The sequence below is a fragment of the Pipistrellus hanaki genome (genome assembly GCF_964339955.1).
Source record: "Pipistrellus hanaki genome assembly, chromosome: 12".
NCBI lineage: Eukaryota > Metazoa > Chordata > Mammalia > Chiroptera > Vespertilionidae > Pipistrellus > Pipistrellus hanaki.
The window spans coordinates 17,078,082-17,102,057 of record NC_140514.1 but is presented as its reverse complement, the minus strand read 5'-3'; the positions used below and the strand labels follow the sequence as shown (position 1 = coordinate 17,102,057).

General features: G+C 37.0%; 1 protein-coding gene across 2 annotated transcripts in view; it reads left to right on the top strand.

Annotated features, from left to right (window-relative positions):
• SOS1 (SOS Ras/Rac guanine nucleotide exchange factor 1) overlaps positions 1-23,976 on the top strand; it is a 92,954-nt gene that overhangs the window by 59,828 nt on the left and 9,150 nt on the right. For both annotated transcript variants that reach the window (XM_084901477.1, XM_084901476.1), the window contains exons 11-19: positions 6,559-6,640; positions 7,660-7,782; positions 8,865-8,968; positions 10,386-10,608; positions 11,696-11,815; positions 18,486-18,648; positions 19,144-19,261; positions 22,297-22,469; positions 22,676-22,792. In XM_084901477.1, the coding sequence (XP_084757603.1) occupies positions 6,559-6,640; positions 7,660-7,782; positions 8,865-8,968; positions 10,386-10,608; positions 11,696-11,815; positions 18,486-18,648; positions 19,144-19,261; positions 22,297-22,469; positions 22,676-22,792 (1,223 nt within the window). The remainder of the gene's footprint in view (positions 1-6,558; positions 6,641-7,659; positions 7,783-8,864; positions 8,969-10,385; positions 10,609-11,695; positions 11,816-18,485; positions 18,649-19,143; positions 19,262-22,296; positions 22,470-22,675; positions 22,793-23,976) is intronic.

Below are 23,976 nucleotides of genomic sequence, written 5' to 3'. Positions count from 1 at the left end.
GGAACATTCTGAATCCAGCAGGGATATGAAGAGACCTTCCTTATCTAGTATACAGTAAGAAGGCACAAAGCAACATGCAAAGAAGAGGAAAGGAGGAATTTCACTGTGGTTACAGTTACAGGAAAGAAAGTACAAATTAATACTGAACTTAAAACAACAGGGGTAAAGAAATGTTTGGTGATGCTCTGTTTGCTTTGTTGTTCTATTTTAGACAAATGAGGTGACCTTGAGGTAGAGGTAATAAATCAGAGCTGACATTATGTGGAAGTAAAAGCTTTTCACATTGAAGTGTGGGGAAGAGGTGTTTCCCATGCATGGTGAACTCCCCTTTCATGGAAAACGATACTGAGAAAAAAAAAGGCCAGTTGATATTTTTCTTTGAAGTATTTACTGATATTTTATGCCTTCATATAGAAAATCCTCAAAAATCTGTATCAGATACTTTTTGAGTTTGTGTACTGTATAAGCTCAGTTTGTGTGTTTTAATTTAGGTGGGAAAAACCCTTTTCACTAGTTTTTGATCTATAGGGCAGTGCTGTTCTATTTTTAAATTCTTTTTTTTTTTTAGGTGTTTGTGCGTCAGCATAGCGGTCTGTTTCCTTTTATAAGGAATTCAAGAGTGATTGTTTATAAATCCTTGTTGAGGAGCTTATTGTTTCTTGTAGCTTTTTAAATGGCTGTATTAAAGGGAGAAGGATCACGTGAACACACATCCTGATGAACAGTGTTTCACTGGGGTTGGCTGGGGGAGGGGTATTCTTTGCATAACTAACTCTGGGTAATAAATATTTCATAAATTTCATTGACCTTGCCAAATAAAATGTCAAGTATCGATCAAAATAAGTACATAAGATAAAAATGATTTAATTTATCACCTCAAATCTAGTATGCTATATTTTGAACATTAATGTAAGTATATTCTGAGTTCCTCAGATTTTGAAGAACTGTGCAATAAAATACTGTATAAGAACCGTTTTTAGAGTGAGGGAGGTGTGCAGCTAGAAAACCAGCAGAAAAGAGTAACTATAACTCAGGTTTGAAATAGCCTGGCCTTAGACCAGGGACCTGATGGGAGTTGGCAGGTATTTGATTAAAGAGAGGGATGCTGAGCAGTCAAAAAAGACATTTTTGCCATTGCTTATATTGAAATCTATTAGGGTTTAGTTTAAGAAAGAGGTTTGTGGAATTACATCCATAAGCAAATGATAAACAGAAAAAGAATATCAAAATGGTTGATTTTAAGTTTCTCCACAAATATTTGTTTATGCTATACTTTAAAATCAAACCAACCTGGCTTTTGTATTTTTATGCATTTGCCTTCCATTGTCTCTGAAATAATCATTTTATAATATAGGTAGATAACTGCTACTCACAACTAATAGAGGCAATATGAAACCTAGCTTTTATGATTACCTGATAAATGTAAGTAGGTCCTTTGTTGTCTTTTTAAGAAAATTTATTTTTGATTTGAGAGAGAGAGAGAGAGAGAGAGAGAGAGAGAGAGAGAGAGAGAGAGAGTTACATGTGCGCTGACCTGAGGTAGAACCCGCACCTTTGGCATATGGGAACGATGCTCTAACCAGCTGAGCCACCCAGACAGGTTATGTAATTTTGTTTTCTTACAAATTATATAGCCTGTGTTATCGGTGGATATTTTAAAAATATCAATTGCCTTAGTCCTTTACATCATCAGTAAGCTAAAGTGTAGTGTGACATGGTATATGTTATAATCAGTGATATGTTACAATCACTAAAATGGGCAAATCAATAGAAATAAAATTAGCTTCTGGAATATGTACCCTTTTTGTATAAAATTTAAAATGCAGATGTTATGTCCTCTATTAATATAAGTTTTTCATTCATTAGTAACTAAAAAAAGAGTCTAAATTACTAAGTCCTGGTAATATATGCAGCCTTTAAGAGAATTCTTTGAAAGTACTTAAACTTTTGCCAAATTTTCTTGGTTTATTTTTAGCCTCTGCTGGTTTTTTTCTTTTGGCAAGATTCCTCATTTCTAATCAAGCTAAAAACAACTTAAACTTGAGTCACTTTAGAACGTAGTACAACTGATGATTGTGGGAGTGTTTATTTCATTGCCAGCTTCAGAAACTTCTGAATACAGTGTACAGGAAGGTACAGTTGCTATTTCATAAAGTCTGGAAGAAGGCTTAATAAGAAATACAGAATCACAATTAGACTGTTAATTTTTCGACGACTTTCTAGTACCTTTGCCCAAGATTGGAAGTTTATAGCTATATTCTGAATTAATATTTTAAGTAAATTTCTAGACTGGTTATATAATTCATGGATTTCTTCTTTCTGATTAGATCTCATGGCAGCGTAAACCTTAAGGCAGGGATCCTCAAACTTTTTAAAGTGGGGGCCAGATCACGGTCCCTCAGAGAGCTGGAGGGCCGGACTATATGAACTACTAATTCCTACTGTAACACCTCGGCTGCGCTCACTGCCCAAAAACCTGGCGGGCCGGATCAGACTCCTCTGCGGGCCGCATTTGGCCCACGGGCCGTAGTTTGAAGACTCCTGCCTTAAGGGATCCTTTAAACCATGGAGGTTATATGATACAGTAGGGGGTGGAAATCAGGAATTGCGCATTCTAGGTTATGGTATCATCTCTGTCACTATTGTGTGACCTTTGATAACTCTTAGTTACTTCTCTCATATGTAGAAAACAAAAAATACCCAAGCCCTGTCAGTTCATAGAAATTCTATGGGATGATTTAAGAGAATGCTGCTTGAGAACCTTGCAGAACAGACATCAGGAATCGATGGGATCCCTGGACCCGTGTGGCACTGATGCACATCATGACTTCTCAACATTGTCATCAGTTACTGATGGACTGAAATGGCCAGAGGTTTTGGTTTAAGATGAAAAGACCACTTTATTTTTTCCTATTTCTCATTTTTATTAGACATTATTTATAGCTTACGAAAGGGTGAGCTTTCACTGGTTTGTAATTTTTACATCCATATTAATGTAGATTTAAACTACATTTTTATTTATTATTTTCTACTAGAGGTCCAGTGCACGGAAATTTGTGCAAGAGAAGGCCTTCCTTCCCTTAGCTGCCGGCACTGGCTTCCCTCTGGCACCCGGGACCCGAGCTTCCTCCTCCAGCTGCCAACAGGCACCTGGGAGCTGGGCTGCTTCCTGGGCGCCCGCAGGGCACCGGAAACTGGCCGGCTTCCCTCTGGCCTCCGCTTTGTCAGGAAGGACTTCTGGTCTAATTAGCATATTACTCTTATTATAGATAATATTTTTAATTTTTTAAATTTATCTTTATTGAAAGTATTACACATGTCCCCTTTCTTTCCCCAGTGACCCCCCCTCCAACTCTCACCTTCCCCCCCGCCAGGCCTTCACCACACTATCACTATTTTAAAAATCAGATGCCTTTAAAAATAGCCAGCTTTTTAAAATAAATTTTTTAATTCACTAAGAACTTTTATTCTCTTTTTCAACTTAAAAGTACCTTGAATACCCCATAACTTATCAACCTGACAGGTGGCATTTGAGAAGAAATGGGTCTAGATACCGATTTTAGACTTTTAGACGGAAACAAAGTTTTATTTTTAAAAAAGGATGGGTCACCCTAAGTTTGGAACAGAAATCAGGGATACGTGAAGAACTTTGTACTAAAGATCTGGGCTCTCTCTCCAACAGTGACAGCTTAGCATCTCTACCGTAGCCACTGCTTCTGCTTCCTAAACACGTGATGTTTTGTGTAGCCTCACCTTACAAATAGATTTGCAGAACAGGAAGAAGATTCTTGAAAGGGAGGACTGTGATGAAACCGATATAAATCTCTGTTTTAAAATCTTGTACAGCCTTCTGTTTTAAAATCTTTTCTTCTGGATGAGACATTAGTCTTTAACGTTTGAGGATCTCTGTAACTGAAGACAAACAATAAAATACCAACAAAAGAAATTACTAAAGGGTTGTATGTGTTAAAATTACTTTTATCAGTAACCCACTCTAGCCTCAGGTATAATGCAAAAGGAGAAGAGAGTCATTTAAAACCAATGTATTTTTATTGATTTCAGAGAGGAAGGGAAAGGGAAAGATAGAAACATTAATGATGAAAATCATTGATTGGCCGCTTCCTTCACTCCCCCTACTGATTGAGCCTGGATATGCCCTTGACCAGAATCTAACTTGGCACCTTTCAGTCTGCAGGCTGATGCTCTATCCACTGAGCCAAACCAACTAGGGCAAAACCGGTGTGTTTTTATTAATTTTTTCTTTAACTTAAAAAAGCATTATAATCTTAAATTCAAGGTTGTCTCATATTTAAATCAATTTATTATTTTGATGACCACATATACTAATCATTTGGGAAATAGATTTCAATTTTGTGGTAAGTCCATGGATTAGCTTTTTAGGGGGAAAGAAGTTAATGTATTATTTTATTATAAAGTTAAATTTAGGGTGGTTCTTAATCAGACAGAATCAGCATAAATAGAAATTTTCCAAAAAAATTAATTCTGATTTTTGCTAAATCCTATGCTAATAAAAGGCATTGTACTTCTTGTAAACTGTCTACAGTGTATACATAGCCTAACAAAAATAAAGGTATGTACTTGCTACTCTCAAAGAGTTTATCATTAAACTATAGGCCCGGTGCACGAAATTTGTGCATGGGTAGGGTCCCTAGGCCTGGCCACCAATCAGGGCCAATCTGTGCAGTGATCAGTAGGGTGGTCAGGGGGCCCACGCTGGCACCCGCCTTGGCTGGCCTGGGGCTGCCCACTTGCCAGCTGGCCCCGCTGCTGCTGCCACCACCAGTTGCCTCCCTCTGTGGGGCCACCGCTGGTGTGATGGGGGGGCCCCCCAATGGCACCTACCTGGTGCCTGCGAGCTGAGGGCAGCTCCTGCATTGAACGTCTGCCCCCTGTTGGTCAGCGTACATCATAACGACTGGTCCTTCCACTGTTTGGTTGACTGGCATATTAGCCTTTTTTAAAAATATATATTTTATTGATTTTGTACAGAGAGGAAGGGAGAGAGATAGAGAGAAACGTCGATGAGAGAGACTCATCGATCAGCTGCCTCTTGCACCACCCCTACTGGGGATGTGCCCGCAACCAAGGTACATGCCCTTGACTGGAATTGAACCTGGGACCTTTCAGTCCGCAGGCCAACGCTCTGTCCACTGAGACAAACTGGTCTTGGTGGCATATTAGCCTTTTATTATATAGGACTAAAGACCTGGTGTACTAAATCCGTGCACTTGGGGGGGCGGGGTGTCCTTCAGCCCCGTCTGGCAGTTCGGGGGATGTCTGACTTCTACAGAGGCAGGAGAAGCTGCTACACAGGCAGGAGAGACTCCCACCACCACCACTGTGCTTGCCAGCTGTGAGCCCAGCTTCTGGCTGAGCAGTGCTCCCCCTGTGGGAGCGCACTGACCACCAGGGTGAAGTTCCTGCGTTGAGCATCAGCCCCCCCTGGTGGTCAGTTCACATTGCACCTAGTCCTTTCGCCATTTGGTCAATTTGCATATTAGCCTTTTATTATATAGGATAGGATTAGAGTTTACCAGACTATAATATAAAATAGGGATTCTCTCAGTAAAAACTCAAGTTAATTAACTCTTTTTAACGACTCTTGCAACTAAATGTGGGCCTTGATAAAATTTGAGTTATAGGAGTGATTTTTTTCCCCACTGTGGAAAAATGTTTCTCCCCCTCTTTATATAGAAGATGACAGCCCAGGTCTCTTGTGCTGATGACACACCTTGAGAGAATACTGTCAGGCAAAGACTGCAATAGGCCAGGCCTGGGGAAGTGGTCATACTTGGCCAAACCTGTCTTACTTCATAGAGATGGGAATGAAAAGTGGGTCCTCTGCTGGAAGGGCTCGGAGACAACTGCTTTATGGCTGAACTCTCATTGTTATCACTTGAAATAAAAGAAATTAAAAGTTGTGAAAATAACCAAATCAGCATACTCTGCACATTTAATAGTTTTAATAACTTAATAGGTGTTTGTAGCATCTTTCAGCAATTTTAAGGAAACCTTTAGCAAGTAAAATAATTTAGAAACTATTTGACATTATAAAATGCACTTTCTAGTTGTATCTTCTGTTAACATGATTGAAAGACACTGATTCCTAATCTTAGATAAATCAGTCTGGATGTCAGGAAAAGGAATGGGTAACTTCTGTGGCCTTTCTCTTTATGAGGGAGACAAACCAACTGGTGATGTTCTGAGATCCAGGTAGCAGGTGGGAGGTTCTTTTCATGCTTGGCCTTTGCCTTTTCTTTCTTTCCTTCACATTCTCGTGGCCAGTAATGAGTTTAACATCAGCTAGTCAGAGTTGTACAAGGGTCAAGAAAATAGGTTGATGTAAAATTTTAGTATCTATAGTTTTGCCACTAATTTAAGAAACACTAAGTCTAACAGTTCATTATAAAGTCCAAAGCATTCTAGGTGGTCAGACATTTTAAAATTCTCTACTTAATCTCTTTTGAAAATGTAGACAGTAGTTTTAATCATTCTGAATCAAAGATTTTAATAAGATTTTTTTCTTTTTCTTCTTAGATCCCAATTTTGTTCGGACATTTCTTACAACATACAGATCCTTTTGTAAACCTCAAGAACTACTGAGTCTTATAATAGAAAGGTCTGTCAATTTTAAATGTTTAAATTCTTTTTTTTAAGATTGAACTAAGATCTTATATGTTTTTGGAAATATATTGGATAAGCTTTAAATTGTAGTTCATGAGCACTTTTTAAAGAAATAAAATTTCTTAGAAGACCATTTATTTTATAATAATATGTTAATTTTGATTATTTAAATATACCGTATTTTCCGGCGTATAAGACCACCCCCTAATTTTACAGTTAAAACATAGGTTTAGGCCTATATTTGCTGTATAAGACTATCCCCCCACTTCAAAGAAAAGATTTACTTTGCCGTCAAGATCTGCAGGTAATTTTTGTGCAATTTTGGTCTTTTGCCCCCATTTTCAGTTGACTATTTTTTTGTTTCAAAAGTTGTCTTATATGCCGGAAAATACGGGTATATAAAATACATAATTTAGACTCAGGAAATTCAATTTTTGATTATTTAGATGTTCTAAACAGAATGTTTCAAATATACACAAGTTAAAGAAAAGGAGCTTGGCAGTGAACAAATACTATAATCAAGAAGTGTTTCATCCAACCAGAGATCAGTCAACTTCTCAAGCATTACCCTTAAAAAGTATTATGTTAATTGACTTAGCGTAATTACATGAGCCAAAAAAGAACATCCGTCCCATAACTTAGAGTCATACTTATTTTTAGATTTGAATGTATTCTTTATTGTGTTTCTAGTTAGTTTTATCTATAAGACATTAACTGTTGCATTATAGAAACCTTGTTTTCACATTATCCTTAGTAATTTTTAACAGTGCTCTCTTGATTGTGGGGACTACTGTGTTTCCCCGAAAATAAGACATCCTCTGAAAATAAGACCTAGCGCATGGAAAGATAAGACATTCCCTGAAAATAAGACCTAGCGCAACTTTGGGAGAAAAAATTAATATAAGAAACTGTCTTATTTTCGGGGAAACAGGGTAGTAAAAAGATTTATAGTTTCCTATTTGTATAATTTGATTATAGTTAATATTTTCATTAGTTTATTCTGCTTTATGTTAGGTTTGAAATTCCGGAGCCTGAGCCAACAGAAGCTGATCGCATAGCTATAGAGAATGGAGATCAACCCCTGAGTGCAGAACTAAAAAGGTTTAGGAAAGAATATATACAGCCTGTACAACTGCGGTAAGATTAGATAAGTAACTGAAGTAAATAAGTCTTCATTGGACTTTTGTTTCAGAGTTGAAGTAAATAAAGAGTAAGAAAGGAGGAGGTAAAAGTAAAATGAGTGAAAAGCAATTTCAGAAATTATTGTGTAAGTCATAACGTAGGATTTTAAAAGTGGTAGGCCACTTACAGGCCTTCCTTCCCTTGGCTTCCAGCACCAGTTTTCCTCCGGCACCCGGGACTCAGGCCTTCACTCCAGCGGCCGGAGTCTGCAGCAAAGACAGCAGACGCCAGGCCGGAGTCTGCCATCTTTGTCTTCACTGCAGACTCCAGAGTCTGAAGTATGAGGTCTTCGCTGCAGCCAGAGTGCTGCTCCTGTAGATCCCTCCACCCCCTGCCCTCTCTCTCATAGCAGATATCCTGCCCCGCCTGCCTGGATACTTTGCACCTGGAGTATCTGGGCGGCCGCTGATCTTTGTCCTAATTTGCATATCCCCTCCTGATTGGCTGGTGAGCATAGTGGAGTAATGGTCAATTTGCATATTTCTCTTTTATTAATGTAGATTTAATTTGCCCAGCCAGTATGGCTCAGTAGTTAAGCATCAACCCAAGAACCAGGAGGTCAGGGTTTGATTCCTAGTCGGCACACGCCTGGGTTGCAGGCTGCATCCCAGTAGGGGGCATGCAGGAGGCAGCCGATCAATGATTCTCATCGTTGATGTTTCTATCTCCCTCTCCCTCTCTCTGGAATCGATAAAAACATTATTTTTTAAAGATTATTTAGCCAAAACCGGTTTAGCTCAATGGATAGAGCGTCAGCTTGGGGACTGAAAGGTCCCGGGTTCGATTCCGGTCAAGGGCATGTACCTTGGTTGCGGGCATATCCCCAGTAGGGGGTGTGCAAGAGGCAACTGATCGATGACTCTCATCAATGTTTCTAACTCTATCTCTCTCCCTTCCTCTCTGTACAAAATCAATAAAATATATTTTAAAAAAAGGATTATTTAATTTGGTGAAAGTTACTCTGTTTTCATTTATACCATTCAATGTGATAAACATTCATATCTGAGTTCAGTTATTCTTCTGTGTTAATGCCATAGAGTATTAAATGTATGTCGGCACTGGGTAGAGCACCACTTCTATGACTTTGAAAGGGATGCACATCTTTTGCAGCGAATGGAAGAATTTATTGGAACAGTAAGAGGTATGGTGTTTTTTAAATTGAATTTATTGGGTTGACATTGGTTAATAAAATTTATAGGTTAGAAGTATACAATTCAGTAATATATCATCTGTATATTGTATTGTTTACTACCCTGAAGTATGGTTTTTTTGTGTGTCTAGTTTTATGTGTAATAAAAGTACCTATACAATGACTATCAATTGATATCATTACTGGTTATTGTTGTTAAGAGGTGTTTGTAGAGGGCCAGCATAATAATAGGAAATTTTCAAAATTTTCATTAGACCATATTTTTGACTTACAAATTGCTCAATAATCACCCTGTTAACCAATGTATTTTCATTTAGTAAATCAACTTACTGGTTATTTTTAAATTGAACAAAAAAAAGAAGTCTCAGTTTATGCTGTCGTTACACTTACCTGAAAGTACATGTACCAAAGGACAGTTAGAAACTATTGTGCCATATGACATCACTGATGGAGGTTGCTGCGCCACCATTGGGTGAATAATGCATACATCAGTAAGGCAGCAGAGCATAGTGAACTGAGAGCCGAGAAGCAAGAGTTCTATTCCTAACACTGCCAGTCATCAGATACATGACTTGGAAAAAATTACTTTGATTCTTTTCAGATAGCTAAAAACACATATTTAGAAAGGGAAACAAGAAACAGAGGCCACCAAAGAATCTTTTGAATAACTGGTACATTTCAGAAAATGTAACATTGGTATCACAAAATAGTCATTATCATATAAAAGATGGTTCTTGCAGCATCACGTCTCCAGAAAACATTTTCAGGGGCCACTTTGATTCTTTGTACTTAAGTTTCCTCATCAGTAACATGAGGAGCTAAGCTTAATGATCTCCAGAGCTCCTCTTCTAGTTTTAAAGATTATATGATTGTATGAGTATGTCCTGGATAACTTAATTTCTTTTTGGCATTGTACATGCCAAATGAGAACCAGAAAATAAAGGGTTCAGTAGTAGTGCTTTCATGCATAATACCAAAAAAAGCCACATTAAAAAAATTATGCAGAAACGAAGGACTTAGTCCTCTGGCCCTGTTTAGTTTATGAAATGCAATATTGATTAGATTAATGGTGATTGTGTATAATCTATCTTTATAAGTCTCTTGTGTAAATAGATCTTTGTTTGAAAGATTATAAAGTACTTAGAACTGAAGTTCAGAGCAAAAGAAGTGAAAAATATGTACAAATAAATTAATTTCTAATATTTAAGAAGGATATGGAAGGATATAAACTATGTGAAGAAAAAAGATTAGTATTGGGAACAGGGAAATAATAAAGGGAACTTACATTTTTAAAATTGTGATCATTTAATCTTTTTATAGCAAAGATATATTCAGGTATCACTTGTATGATTTTAAACTATTTTTTTAAGTAAAATATATTTAAATATTATTTTAAAATGTATTTCAGGTAAAGCAATGAAAAAATGGGTTGAATCCATCACTAAAATAATCCAAAGGAAAAAAATTGCAAGAGACAATGGACCAGGTCATAATATTACATTTCAGAGTTCACCTCCCACAATCGAGTGGCATATAAGCCGACCTGGGCACATAGAGACTTTTGACCTGCTCACCTTACACCCAATAGAAATTGCTCGGCAACTCACTTTACTTGAATCAGATCTATATCGGTATGTAATTTGGCATTCAAGCTGAAAAGTCACTTTAAAGAAGTTAATTTTTTAAATGAAATGCTGGTTTCTGCTTTATAGGATTGGAATAAGACATAAATGAGATGGTATATGAAGTGTCCGGTAATAAGGCCTGATGTACAAAAGGCTCCTCCTCTTTCATTGCCCTATCCCCCCTTTTTTGTCTGGATTTAAGGCTTTTTTCTGTGTGCAGTCACCCCTCATTGGTAAAGCAAAGTTCAAATCCTGGCTTTACTATTTGCTGGGTTGGTATTCTTGGGCACCTTTAACTTTCTTTTGTAACTTTCATCCCTCTGCCTATTAGTTCCTTTGAGTAAAATGGAGCTAATAATATTACTTATTCCTGGGGCTGTTCTGAGGTTTAAAATACTCATTATATGTACAATACTTAGTACAAAGTAAGGGCTTAATAGGTTAGCTACTGCCGTTATAATTATGAATTTAAATCATGGCCAGTTACAGCCTTTTCAGTTTTTCTACATGTTAATAACTACTACCTCGAAAATGTCTGTTTACAGTTTTAAATGAGGACTATTTAGAATTTCAAGATATTTTTAATTACTAAATGAAGAAAGGAACTAAATTTATATATCTCCTTCCACCAAAGATCATTACTAAGTTCAAAAACCAGTTTTACAATCTATTTATTTTTCAGGTTGAGTTTCCCTCCTCCTATAGAGGGGAGAAAAAAAATTTTTTATGAATTGTAGTGATCACTATACCCTCGATGAACTTATTATTATAACAGCTATGTCATTATTTAAAATAACTACCCCAAACTTGTTAAATAATATTTGTAAGTGCTGGGAAAGATATTATGAAGAAATCCCAACCTTGCCCAAAGCAAAAAGCTACTGTAAAGCAATAAAAAAGTACACAGGTACATGGCATAAAAATATTTTAATATATATTAAAATATGCTTAAATAAAAATTTTGTTATATCTTGCCATAAACATTTCTGTTAGTATAAGTGGAAAGTTTATATGGGAATTTAGTTTTTTTTTATCTCATTTACTTAAAACTGAGGGAAAAGTATCATATAGAATTATTTATCAATGATTTTAGAGCTGTACAGCCATCAGAATTAGTTGGAAGTGTGTGGACAAAAGAAGACAAAGAAATTAATTCTCCTAATCTTCTGAAAATGATCCGGCACACTACTAATCTCACTCTGTGGTTTGAGAAGTAAGTATTACTGACATTCTTAACATTTCATAGCAATCAGTTATGTTATAAATTTCTTGCAATTCTTTTCTGTATGTCTCACTTCTTATTTTGTTCAACTTTATTTTTGCACTGAGTGAATAGTTTTCTAATGTAGCATTTTAATTTCATTAAAATTGTTTCATTAAAATATTTTCAGGGTTGTTTTTTTTTTTTAGTAGTTGCTTTAAAGTTTACCATATACATCTTATCAGAATCAGCTTCAGATTTATATTAGCTTAATTTCAGTGATATATAGAAATGTTACTACTATATAGCTCTATTTCCTTTATCCCCCTTTTTTGTGGTATTATTGTAATACACATTACATATAATTAATGATGCAAATCTAACAATACATTGTTTTAATTATTGCTTTAAACCATTAGCTGTCATTTTCTTAACCCATTATAGCTTTATTCTTACCCATCTGCTTTGTGCAGTTATGGCAATAGTAGGGGCCCAGTGCATGAATTAGTGCACCTTGAAAGGAACTGTAGGTCACAAGACTGTGCTGGGCCCAGGGGCGGGTCTCGGCCCATCCTATGCACCCCTGCCTAGCCCCTCCTGCTCTGGCCCCTGGTCCCCTGTCTGCCAGCAGCCCCCCTCCCGCTGCCACCACTCCCAAATGTTTACAGCACTGGTCTTACACCTGCTGGCAGCGTGGAGCAACTGGGGCCATTGCCAGCAGCGGGTGTGAGCAGGGCTGGTGTGAGCAGCGGGTGCAAGTGGCAGTTGCTAGCCCCAGTCGCCCCTCAGGAATGGGGGGAAGTGGAAAAGCCTTGAGGGGCGATCAGGGCCGGCAGCTGCCGCTCACACCCACTGACCATGCCTAGCGATCAGGGGTGGCGCCGGGCACCAGCAGCAGGTGTGAGCAGGGCTGATACCAGCTGCAGGTGCAAGTACCAGGTGGGACCGCGCTGCGCAGGAGCAAAGAATTTTTAGTAACCACCAGAGGCTCACCCTGATGACAGCGACCGGCACCCCACCTTGGTCTGATGTCCCCACTCACCTCCACCATCCCACCGTGGCCAATGCCGGCCGTGTTCCGTGCTCTGCCACCTGCTGCCCATGTCCACCATGTCCCACTAGCACCTCCTGGAGGTCAGCGCACATCATAGTGACTGGTTGTTCAGCTGTCCTGTCTATTTGCATATTAGCCTTTTATTATATAGGAAACTATACTTCTCTTTGTTATAGGCCCAACAATACATTACATACACATTATTTTATACAGTTGCTTTTTTTTATTTTATTGATTTTTTACAGAGAGGAAGGGAGAGGGATGGAAAGTTATTTAACATCGATGAGAGAAAATCATCGATCAGCTGCCTCTTGCACACCCCCTACTGGGTTTGTGCCTGCAACCAAAGTACATGCCCTTGACCGGAATTGAACCTGGGACCTTTCAGTCCTCAGGCTGACGCTCTATCTACTGAGCCAAACCAGTTTCGGCTATACAGTTGCTTTTTAAATCACCTGAGAAACTGTGGAAAAAATAAGCATTTATAGTGTCTTATATAATCACATGATTACCTTTATTGGTGCTCTTTCTTTCTGTAGACTCATAGTACCATCCGGGGTCATTTGTTTTCAGCCTGAAGAACTTCCTTTAGTATTTCTTGTACAGTGGATCTGCTAACAACAAATTCTCCCTTTTTTTTTAAATCTGGGAAAGTATTTTGTCTTCACTTTTAAACAATAGCTCTCTCTTCAAGTTAACTAATTATTTCTTTGCCAGTTCAAATCTATTATTTAGCCCCTATAGTAAATTTTTTATTTTAATTATTGTACTTTTCAATTCCAGGGTTTACATTTGGTTCCTTTTATAACTCTGTATCTTTAGTGATATTCTCTATTTGATGCACCTTGTCATCATGCCTTCCTTTTTAAATCATGCTTTCCTTTAGTTCTGTAGACATATTCATATGCTTTGAAATATTTTTTTGTTAAACCTGACATCTGGTCTCCCTCCAGACAGTTACTGTTCCCTGCTTTTTCCCCCCCAGTGAAAAGATAGTACTTTCCTGTTACTTTGCATGCCTCATAATTTTTTATTGGAACTTGACATTTTAGCTATTCCTGTCCCTTAGGGCTTATTATTATTGTTACTACTGTTTATTTATTTGTTTAGTGACTAGCTGGGTAATTTTAGTGAAGTCTATTCTCCTCAGACCTTCCCCCATGCTGAGATGTTCCTCTTCTGGGGGGTACAGATTAAGGTGTGCCCACAGTCACCCTGAGAAGCAGTGGCAAAGGTGAGGCTTTCTTCCACTCCTTGACCACTCCCAGCTGATAAACTCCAAAAATTTCCTGATGGCATAAATTTTCTACAAACTAATCCAATCATTTTGTGACTCCTTTGAAGGAATGGCTTCTGAAGTCTGTTTTGATGTTTGCTCTGATCCCAGGAGGGCTTCTGCCAACTCTTTTATTCTCTAGTTCTCTCCTGCAGACTAGTTCAGCCAAAAGTCAAGGCTGCATCTTCATTAGATCTACAAATCTCCCAATTGCTCTTCACCACATCATTCACTGTTCTTGAGAGCACCTTTAGGTTTAAACTTCTCCACACTGTGTAGTAAATGATAAGAGATTAGAGCTATCTGTTTGAACCTAGACTCTGGAACTGGGGACAATGGCAAATTTCTCTGACATTCTTGCTCTCGGAGCTGAGTGTTTAGTGGTGGTGGTGGGGTGTGTATGCCCTCTCATGCATGCACACAAATAGTAGCCTGAGGTCCTCTTGGCTTGCTTCTCTTGGCATGGAACTATTGCCTCAGGAAACCGGGAATGGCTATCTTCTCAGTATTTTCAGTATGCCACATTCAAGGCAGAGCCTCTCCACGTAGAAGTGATGCAGGAGAAGGGAGTCCCCACTTCTCAGGTGCATTCCCCTGGAACTTAGCCTCAGCAACCAGCAGCTCAGAGCAGGATGAGTGAAATGCTGAAGTCCTGCTACTCCGGGGAGGAAAGCTCTCTAGCTGGGAGCTGGGTGAACAGGCAGCTATGCTCTTGGCTACAGCAGTCTGCAGTAGACCACTATGTCCCACAACCCCCAGAGATTGTCTGGCAGGAAGAGGGTAGGGAGCAGTCTTTGTTCAAATACCACAAACTCTTGCCTCTCTCTTACTGAATTTTTATAGATTTTCCTGAATAGATATTCATTTACTATTTGCCCATAGGGCCATTTCCAGAGACTTTGAATATTTATGTGTAATGTATGCCTATGTACATGAGTGTGTATCTGTGTCTGTATATATTTATCTATATATGTACAAATATATATGTGCACACATAATTTTTCACCAGTTTCACTAGGAAGTGAGTAAGCAGAGCTCCTTACACTGTTATGTCAGAAGTCCAGAATCTCAGTGCAATTTCTGTTGCTGTTGTTAATCTTCATCTGAGGATATTTTCTTCATCGATTTTTAGAGAGAGTGGAATGGAGGAAGGCAAAAGGAGAGACATATCGACTGGTTGCCTCCCACATGAGCCCCGACCGGGCCAGGGATTGAAGTTGTAACCCAGATACATGCCCTTGGCCAAGAATCAAACCCGAGACCTTTGGTGCACCGGCCGATGCTGTAATCAATGAGCAACACTGGTCAAGGCACCTCAGAGCAATTTTATAATTGGGATCAGAAACTGGAGTTTTATGTATTGGCCATATTTTTTTCTGAATAAAAATAATATGACTATTTGACTAATATTTTATAAGGATTATATGAGGTTTCCATAGATCATATTGGAATTACAAGAACAAGAGACCAGTGACATAAGGGAATGACTGGAGCATGAGCGAAATGAGGATAAAGACCTGAAAGATTCCTAAATACAAAAAAGCATTCCAAGTAATCTAAAAGTTAGGACTTCCTTATATTTCTGTTAATTTTTCTCAGCCTCTAAAATGTAAGATGTTAAAAAAAAAAAAAGTAAAGATGTTAGAATTTGCCCTTTATGTATAGCTTCCTTGTTTCTTCATTATTAAGTTAAATAACTACATTTCAGTGTACACAAGCCTTTTTCCATCATAAGTAAAACTTATGTAAAGAAGAAATATAACTGATCAAACATAGGCACCTTTTCAATTCTGTCCTATTGTTTTTAAAGATTCCTGAGAATGCATTTCCTGCTCTTTTTCCTATTTCTTTTCTTTTTTAAATTGTATTAAGAATGCTTAGCATGAGATTTACCCTGTTAACAGATTTTGTACATATACAACACAGCATTGTTATCTGTAGGCATCATGTTGTACAGCAGATCTCTATAATTTATGCATCTTGCATAACTGAAATTTTATACATATTGATTAGCCACACAGCATATTTCATTCTGAGCAACCACAGAAGCTATTCTGTTCTTGGCTTCTATGAGTTTGATTATTTTAGATAAAACATGCAGTATTTGGCCTTCTGTAATTGGTTTATTTCACTTAGCAGAATGTTCTCAGCATTTATCCATTTTGTTGCATAATGCAGGATTCTTTTTGACTCATATTCTGTTGTATGTATAAACCACATTTTCTTTATCCATTCATCATAGATGGACATTTAGGTTGTTTCCACATCTTAGCTATTATGAATAGCATTGCAATGAATATAAAAGTGCTAATATATATCTTCAAGATCCTGATTTCAATACTTTTGGATTAATTCCTAGAAGTAGGATTGCTGAATCATATGGTAGTTTTATTTTTAATGTTTTGAGGAATCTCCATACTGTTTTTCCTGCCTACACCATTTTGCCTTCCTACCATCAACCATGTAGAAGGGTTCCTGTATCTGCCTTTTCAGTGTGAAAGATTCTTGTTCATTTGCCACAGTGATTCTTAGCCATAGATGTGCATTAGAATTGGGGTTACCTATGAATAAATCACTCCAGACTTACCTGGTTTTTACAAAAGCTGCGGAGATGGTCTCAGTTTGTATGCCTAGTTAATATCAACTGAAATAGTTAAATGAAAGATGTAAATACATTATACTTATAACATTTTTAAATGTCTAACTAACTAGCTACCCAGAATCTATAATAATCTATAATAATAAAAGCTAATTAGACCAGACACCCAAATGACCTTCTGGATGAAGCTGTGGCTGCGAGAACCGAGCCCCTTGCACCAATTTTGTGCATTGGGCTTCTAGTATGATATTTTTGTAGAGATCTAACTAATGTTTTTTAAATATATAATATACATTTTCTATTGATTTCAGAAGAGGAAAAGAGAGGGAGAGATAGAAACATCAATGGTGAGAGAAATATTGATCAGCTGCCTCCTGCACGCCCCCTGCTGGGGATGGATCCCACCACCTGGGCATATACTCCACCGGAAACTGAACCATGACCTCCTACTTATAGTTCGATGCTCAACCACTGAGCAACACTGGCTGGGCTAGCTAATGCTTTAAACACATGCATATATTAAGTCTAATTTGATGATAAGGCAAATTGTGATAGTTTTGCAATTTTTTTTTCTTAGTGTCAGACCAGCCTCATCAGAGTATGATGTAATCTACAATTTTACAATTTAAAAAATGTTTAACATTGATTTATATTTATTTTTCTCATTTATGTGTCCTATTTTTTTCTTGGACTATAAGGTATTTAAAACTACATTATTGAAAACCCAGTTTAAAATGTCTTTTTCTTTACTGATAAATAATTAGTAAATAAATTCTCTCAAATATTAGAAATGGAGAGTAAATGTTCATTGAGGAATTTTACTTTTTTTTAGTATAGTGCACTTTCTTTTATATATTTACCAAATATATATACTATATATATACTTTCCAAGGATTTTGGATATTTAAGTGCTTTTATTTTCATTGGCTTTTTTCCCAATGTAATTTTAAAAATTTTACTTTTTTTGTTGTTGTTAATCCTCATCTGAATATAGTTTTCCTTTTTTTTTTTTTAGAGAGACAGAAAGTGGAAGGGAGGAGGAGACATGGAGAGAGAGAAACACTGATGTGAAAGAGACACATCACATCAATTGGTTGCCTCCCTTGAGTGCTCTGACCAAGGTGGGGAGCAAGCCTGCAACTGAAGTACCAGTACATGCCTTTAATAGGTATCGAACCTACAATCGTGGGCCAACTCTCTTACTGCTGAACCAAACAAGCAAGGGCAAAAAATTTTAGTCTAGATAGTGGTAAAAGACTTCTACTGATTTTTTTACCTTATAGTGCTTATGTAAAGAGCTGTTTCTAGAAATGCAGCTAATTATTTCTGTATATCAAAGGAAGAAATTAATCACTAAAATCTTGCAATTAGATGAAGAATAGGGAGCACAGAATTCTTGCACTCTAGAATAAATTCCCCTAGCACACACCCACATTCCCTAAACCAGCATGTTAGACTCATCAGTTAATTCTAATGCTGAGAGAGGATGCACCAAATATGCAGGAAAATGGTTGACTGGTTGATGGTATCGGTCTGGAAGAGAGAAAAGAGCAGCATGCCTGCCTATCAGGGCACTGCTTTATCTGCCAGTCTCCTACTCTTTAACCATCATTCTGAATATATAATCTCTGCAGTTAAGCCTGATAACCTCTCCATAATAAATACACACTATATTATTTACTAAATTCTTTAACCCATATCTTCGTGGGGAAAACTCCACATTTTTAAATTAATTTCTGTCTTTGATTCCCAGATGTATTGTAGAAACTGAAAACTTAGAAGAAAGAGTAGCTGTGGTGAGTCGAATAATTGAGATTCTGCAAGTCTTTCAAGAGCTGAACAACTTCAATGGTGTCCTCGAGGTTGTCAGTGCTATGAACTCATCACCTATTTACAGGCTAGACCACACGTTTGAGGTAGGTTTGCATAGGTGTTTTATTTTAATGAACTACTACATTTCCTGTTCTACGAATCAGGATTTTAACAATGATGATCTTTAATTTTTTAAGTACCTCACCTATCTTTCAGTAACAGTTTAAAAGATGGAATTATCTAAATTTTGAATTGACTTGGTTATTCTTTTTAAATTAGACATTCTCATTAAAATGCATTCACAGAAGAAAATGTTTTCAGCACTTAATTTGTAATGTAACATACAATTATGCTCACATCATTGTGTGAGGAATTGTGAGAGATATCAGATTTCACACACACACACACACACACACACACACTCCTTTAAGTTTGCCCAAGGGCCAATGAAGATAGTCTCTTTGAGCCAGTATTGTTACTCTTAAAATCAAACTGATACAGTTGTGTTTGGGCTTTACTCTTAGCCTGAAATTTTTTGGAAAAATCTTTGATTCCTTTTGTAAACTTATGCTCCCTAAATATGTATTTTTTTATTGTAGCAAATACCAAGTCGCCAAAAGAAAATTTTAGAAGAAGCTCATGAATTAAGTGAAGATCATTATAAGAAATATTTGGCAAAACTCAGGTCTATTAATCCACCATGTGTGCCTTTCTTTGGTGAGCATTTCTTCTTGAATTTTTATTTCATTTCTGGATAAAACAAGACACTTATTTCATTAAATGACTGAGTTTACGTGTGTAAATATATCAACAGAAAATACTTATTTAATAAATACAGTGTGTCCCAAAAAATGTATACACACTTTAATAGCTGAAAGTGTAAAAGGATATTGATTCCTTCCTCAACCAAATCTCGCCTCTCTGCACCATCATCCAAGCCTGTAGCACTGGCTTTGCTCTTTCCTTCTTCTTCTTCTTTTTTTTTTTTTTTTTAATATATTTTATTGATTTTTTTTACAGAGAGGAAGGGAGAGGGAGGGATAGTTAGAAACATCGATGAGAGAGAAACAGCAATCAGCTGCCTCCTGTACACCCCCCACTAGGGATGTGCCCACAACCAAGATACATGCCCTTGACTGGAATCGAACCCGGGACCCTTCAGTCCTCAGGCCGATGCTCTATCCACTGAGCCAAACCGGTTTCGGCTGCTCTTTCCTTTTACACAGCTCTAATTCTGTGTCCTCTGTCTGTTTCTTGTCTGCTAGCTTCATCTCCACTCTTGCTTTCCTGCCATTTTAGAAATTACTCAATGTCTTTTGCATCCTTTCATGCATTCAGAAACATTTGTTGGATGCTTCAGTGTGATGTGCCAGTCCCTGGGCCGGGTGTTAGACTAGAGTGGCAAATAAAAATAGCCTTCCTTGAAAGAGCAGAAAAATAAATTGCAGTACCATGTAATAGATATAATACTGAATTGCAGAGATGTATAAATCAAAGTGGGAACAAAGTGTTATGGGAACCTAGAACTTTGAGCAACTATTTTCTTCAAGCCTGGGAAACTCATGAACAAAAAGGTGAAACCTCACCCTTCTTCATTATTTATTTCATGATACTCTGTTTTTCTCTCCCTAAAACAGTTGTCTCCACAGGATATATAAAATGTTCTATTGAAAAAATTAAGCTTTAACAGTATATTTATTCTATATTTTTATTAGAAAATTATTTATATATATTGAGAATGCATGCTTAAACATTTTTACTGATGTAGTAAACAATTAACAAAGTTTGGACACCACCTCTTTTGATCATTTGTTCTCCTTTAACTGGCCATTAATTTGTTATAAAATATTTTCCAAATTTCATCCTGAGCTTTAATTAAAATGCCACTTATAAGCATTTTTGCAACTTCATTCAAATATACTTTTGACACAACATCTCATAACTTATTATCTTCCATGTTTCCAGTGTCAGTCATTACACCACCACCCATTGAGTCATTCGACCACAAAACTGGATATTTTCTGAAATCAAACATGCATTGATGTCTATAATGTTTCATTGCTGATTATTTACTATTGATTTCTAGTCGTTTAATCTTTTCAAGAATGTGGCCAAAAATTCCAGTATTGGAAAGTATGCTTGTACCACAAAAGCACTTAGAACCACTAATATATGATTAAACAGAAGTGCCGGTTATTTTGTTTTCCTCATCCAGTGCAAAGCTGAAGTGACTGAGAAGGAATTAGAAATCCTAATCCCTTGCCTATGTCTGCTGTCATAAACTGCCACTCCTCCCCTCCCCTCACATCAGATCCCTGTGGTCTAGCCACACAACAATATGCCATCTCTGAGTATACCTTCCAAGCTTCCTCGCAGACCAGTGCCATTGTACATACTGCTGCTTTGCTTATTCTACTTATTAAATGTCTATTCATGTTTTGAGATTTATTTTAAGCCACATCTCATCTGTGAAGCTTTTTCTACTTTTACCAGCTCATGGCAGAGTTAGATACACCTCCTTTCTGCTGTCATATTACTATTAATATTGCACTTATCAGATTGTACTGTAGAAGCCCACATTCAAACCTCTGAATTCCTTGAGGTCATGGACGGTGTGTCATGTTCATCTTTGGATCTGCAGTACCTAGTGCAGTGCTTGGCATACAGCAGAGACTCAGTACATGTGTACTGAGTGAATGAATTCAAATAGTCACACTCTTCTCCACACCCCCCTCCCCCCGCCACCACCACCAAAGCATCACAGACAGTACTTTAGGGGAAAAGGCAGAAGCATAAGAGAATAGGTCAATAGCAGCAATAGCTTCAGCAATAACAACCATAGCTAATTAAGCATTTATTTTGGTTAGGCCCTATTCTAAGCCTTATATATGCATTTGTTTCTCACAATAGCCCTGTTATCCTCATTTTATAGATTAAAAAAAAAAAAAAGACACAGAGAAGCTAATGAACTTGCACAGGATCACACAGTAGAAAGCAGCAGAGTTGGCTCCAGAACCTTTATGCTAGAACCAGAGAGGAACTAAAGTGCTCCTGGCAACAGAGAGCTGTGTACAGAACTACAGTACCTGTTGCTTGGTTCATTCTTCCTTATCCAGTTCACAGCCTGCAGTAATGAGGAGACAGGAGCTCAGTTATTAGGTTGTCACTAATTCTAGAAATAGTGAAGGCCAGAATGTACATAACGTACATGCATTCCTGTGCTTGGTAGGCTTGCAGATCCTTCCACATGCCCATGAGTGAACCTATCCAAATAATACTCCCTCTGAATTACAAATCCCAGCCACCTCTGGGGAGGCCTGCAGAGCTGAGTCAGCAAAGAAATAGGAGTATCTGAACTTAACATTTTCCTCTTTTCTCGTATTATTAGTGATGGGTTATTCTTAAAGATCCTTTTATAAAACCATGACATATCAAATAATATGTGGTTTGGCAGGTATGGAAAGTTGGTTATTTCTACTGAAAAAAAATGTATTAATTTTCTTAAACTTGGTCTCTTTTTTCCTTGTGTATTCATGAAACTTCATTTTGTCACAGAAGAATTTGATACTCATAAAAATCTTCTCTTGATATTTACTTAGCTTGTTCTTTTTCATAGAATGGAAATCTGTGCCTTGATTCTTTGGTCTTGGTGATTGAGGTGGTACAGTGTAAAATCACAGCACTTACTAAGAAAGAAAGAAAACTAGTGTTCTCCTTCTTTATCCTTAAAGTAATCTCATTATGTCTTTTAGGAATTTATCTAACTAATATCTTGAAAACAGAAGAAGGCAATCCTGAGTTCCTAAAAAGGCATGGAAAAGAGCTTATAAACTTCAGCAAAAGGAGGAAAGTAGCAGAAATAACAGGAGAGATCCAACAGTACCAAAATCAGCCTTATTGTTTACGAGTAGAATCAGATATCAAAGTAAGTTGAATTATTTGAAGATACATTTTTCTGATTCAATTTATAAACTGCCTGATGAAAGGCAGGCTTATTTTATAGAGGCGAAAAAGAAAACTTAAATAATTAAAATATTCTTATGTTAAATGTTTTCTTAAATTATTTTCATGAATTTAAAACTCAATTTAAAATATTTAATGTTTATAATTATTTCTTTGCATTTATTTTAGAGGTTCTTTGAAAACTTGAATCCAATGGGAAATAGTATGGAAAAAGAATTTACAGATTATCTTTTCAACAAATCCCTAGAAATAGAACCACGAAACCCTAAGCCTCTCCCAAGATTTGTAAGCATTCATATTTTTATATTTCTTTTACATGTATATATTTTTTCAGTTGTCATCTATATTTGGTGATTCCATCACTACCATATATGTTATGCAGGTTAATTTTCTATAAAGGAGTTCGGGATGAGGTATTTATGTGATGGATAAAAGTAATGAATAAGTGCCTAATAAATATGCTCAGGAATATCTCACTTCAAAATAAATGAGAATTAGTATTAATTAGAAGAAATCCTGATATGATAGATGAAATTAGGCAAATATGAAAGTTTTTATTTTTTTTAATAAATAAAAAATTTTTCAAGATTTAAAAAAAAACTTTTTTAAAGGATAGTTTATTGATTTTTAGAGAGAAAGGAAGAGGAGAGGTAGAGAGAAACATGGATGTGAGAGTGAAACATAGTTTGGCTGCCTCCTGCATGCCAGGCATGCGCTCCAAATGGGAATCAAATTGGCAACCCCTCAGTGCACAATCCCTCAGTGCCCAACCAACTTAACCACATTGGCTAGGGCTCAAGATTCATTTTGAGAGCAGGAAAATTAATTTATACTAATTCACTTATAATAAGTAAATATACTTATAGCTTTTAAAAATAATAACTTAAGAGGCATGGCTAAAGATAATTTGTGGGGAAAATAAAGTTTCCATTTATTTATTTTTTATTTGTCAGTGCCTGTCCAAATTTATGTACAGTCTCACCACCTCATTGACTAAATGTAATTTCCCTTATATTCAGAGAATCAAGTATCATGAAGTAAACATAAATGGCTTCTAAGTAACTAAGATAAATCTCAAAATGTTTGTGAATTAAAATTTATGTAGTTACCTCACATAAATATATCTCAAGGCCTAACAGTTTTTTATAAGGTGGATTAACCATAGCAAATCGGAAATAGTTATGTAGTCTGCTCCAATTAGGCACTCTGCCATCACTGAGAAATATCACTCTGTATGATAGCTCCATAAAAGTAACATAAATACAAATGAAAACTCAGGCAGTTTAATGCATTTGAAAATAGTTAAGTGATCCTGATGGCATCACTGCATTACAGCATAGAAATCATCTATATATATAAAAGCCTAATGACCACCTGACCAGCAGCTGTGATGCACACTGACCACCAGGGGACAGACACTCAACGTAGGAGCAGAAACCACAGGCATGGAAACATGGAACAGGCTGGAG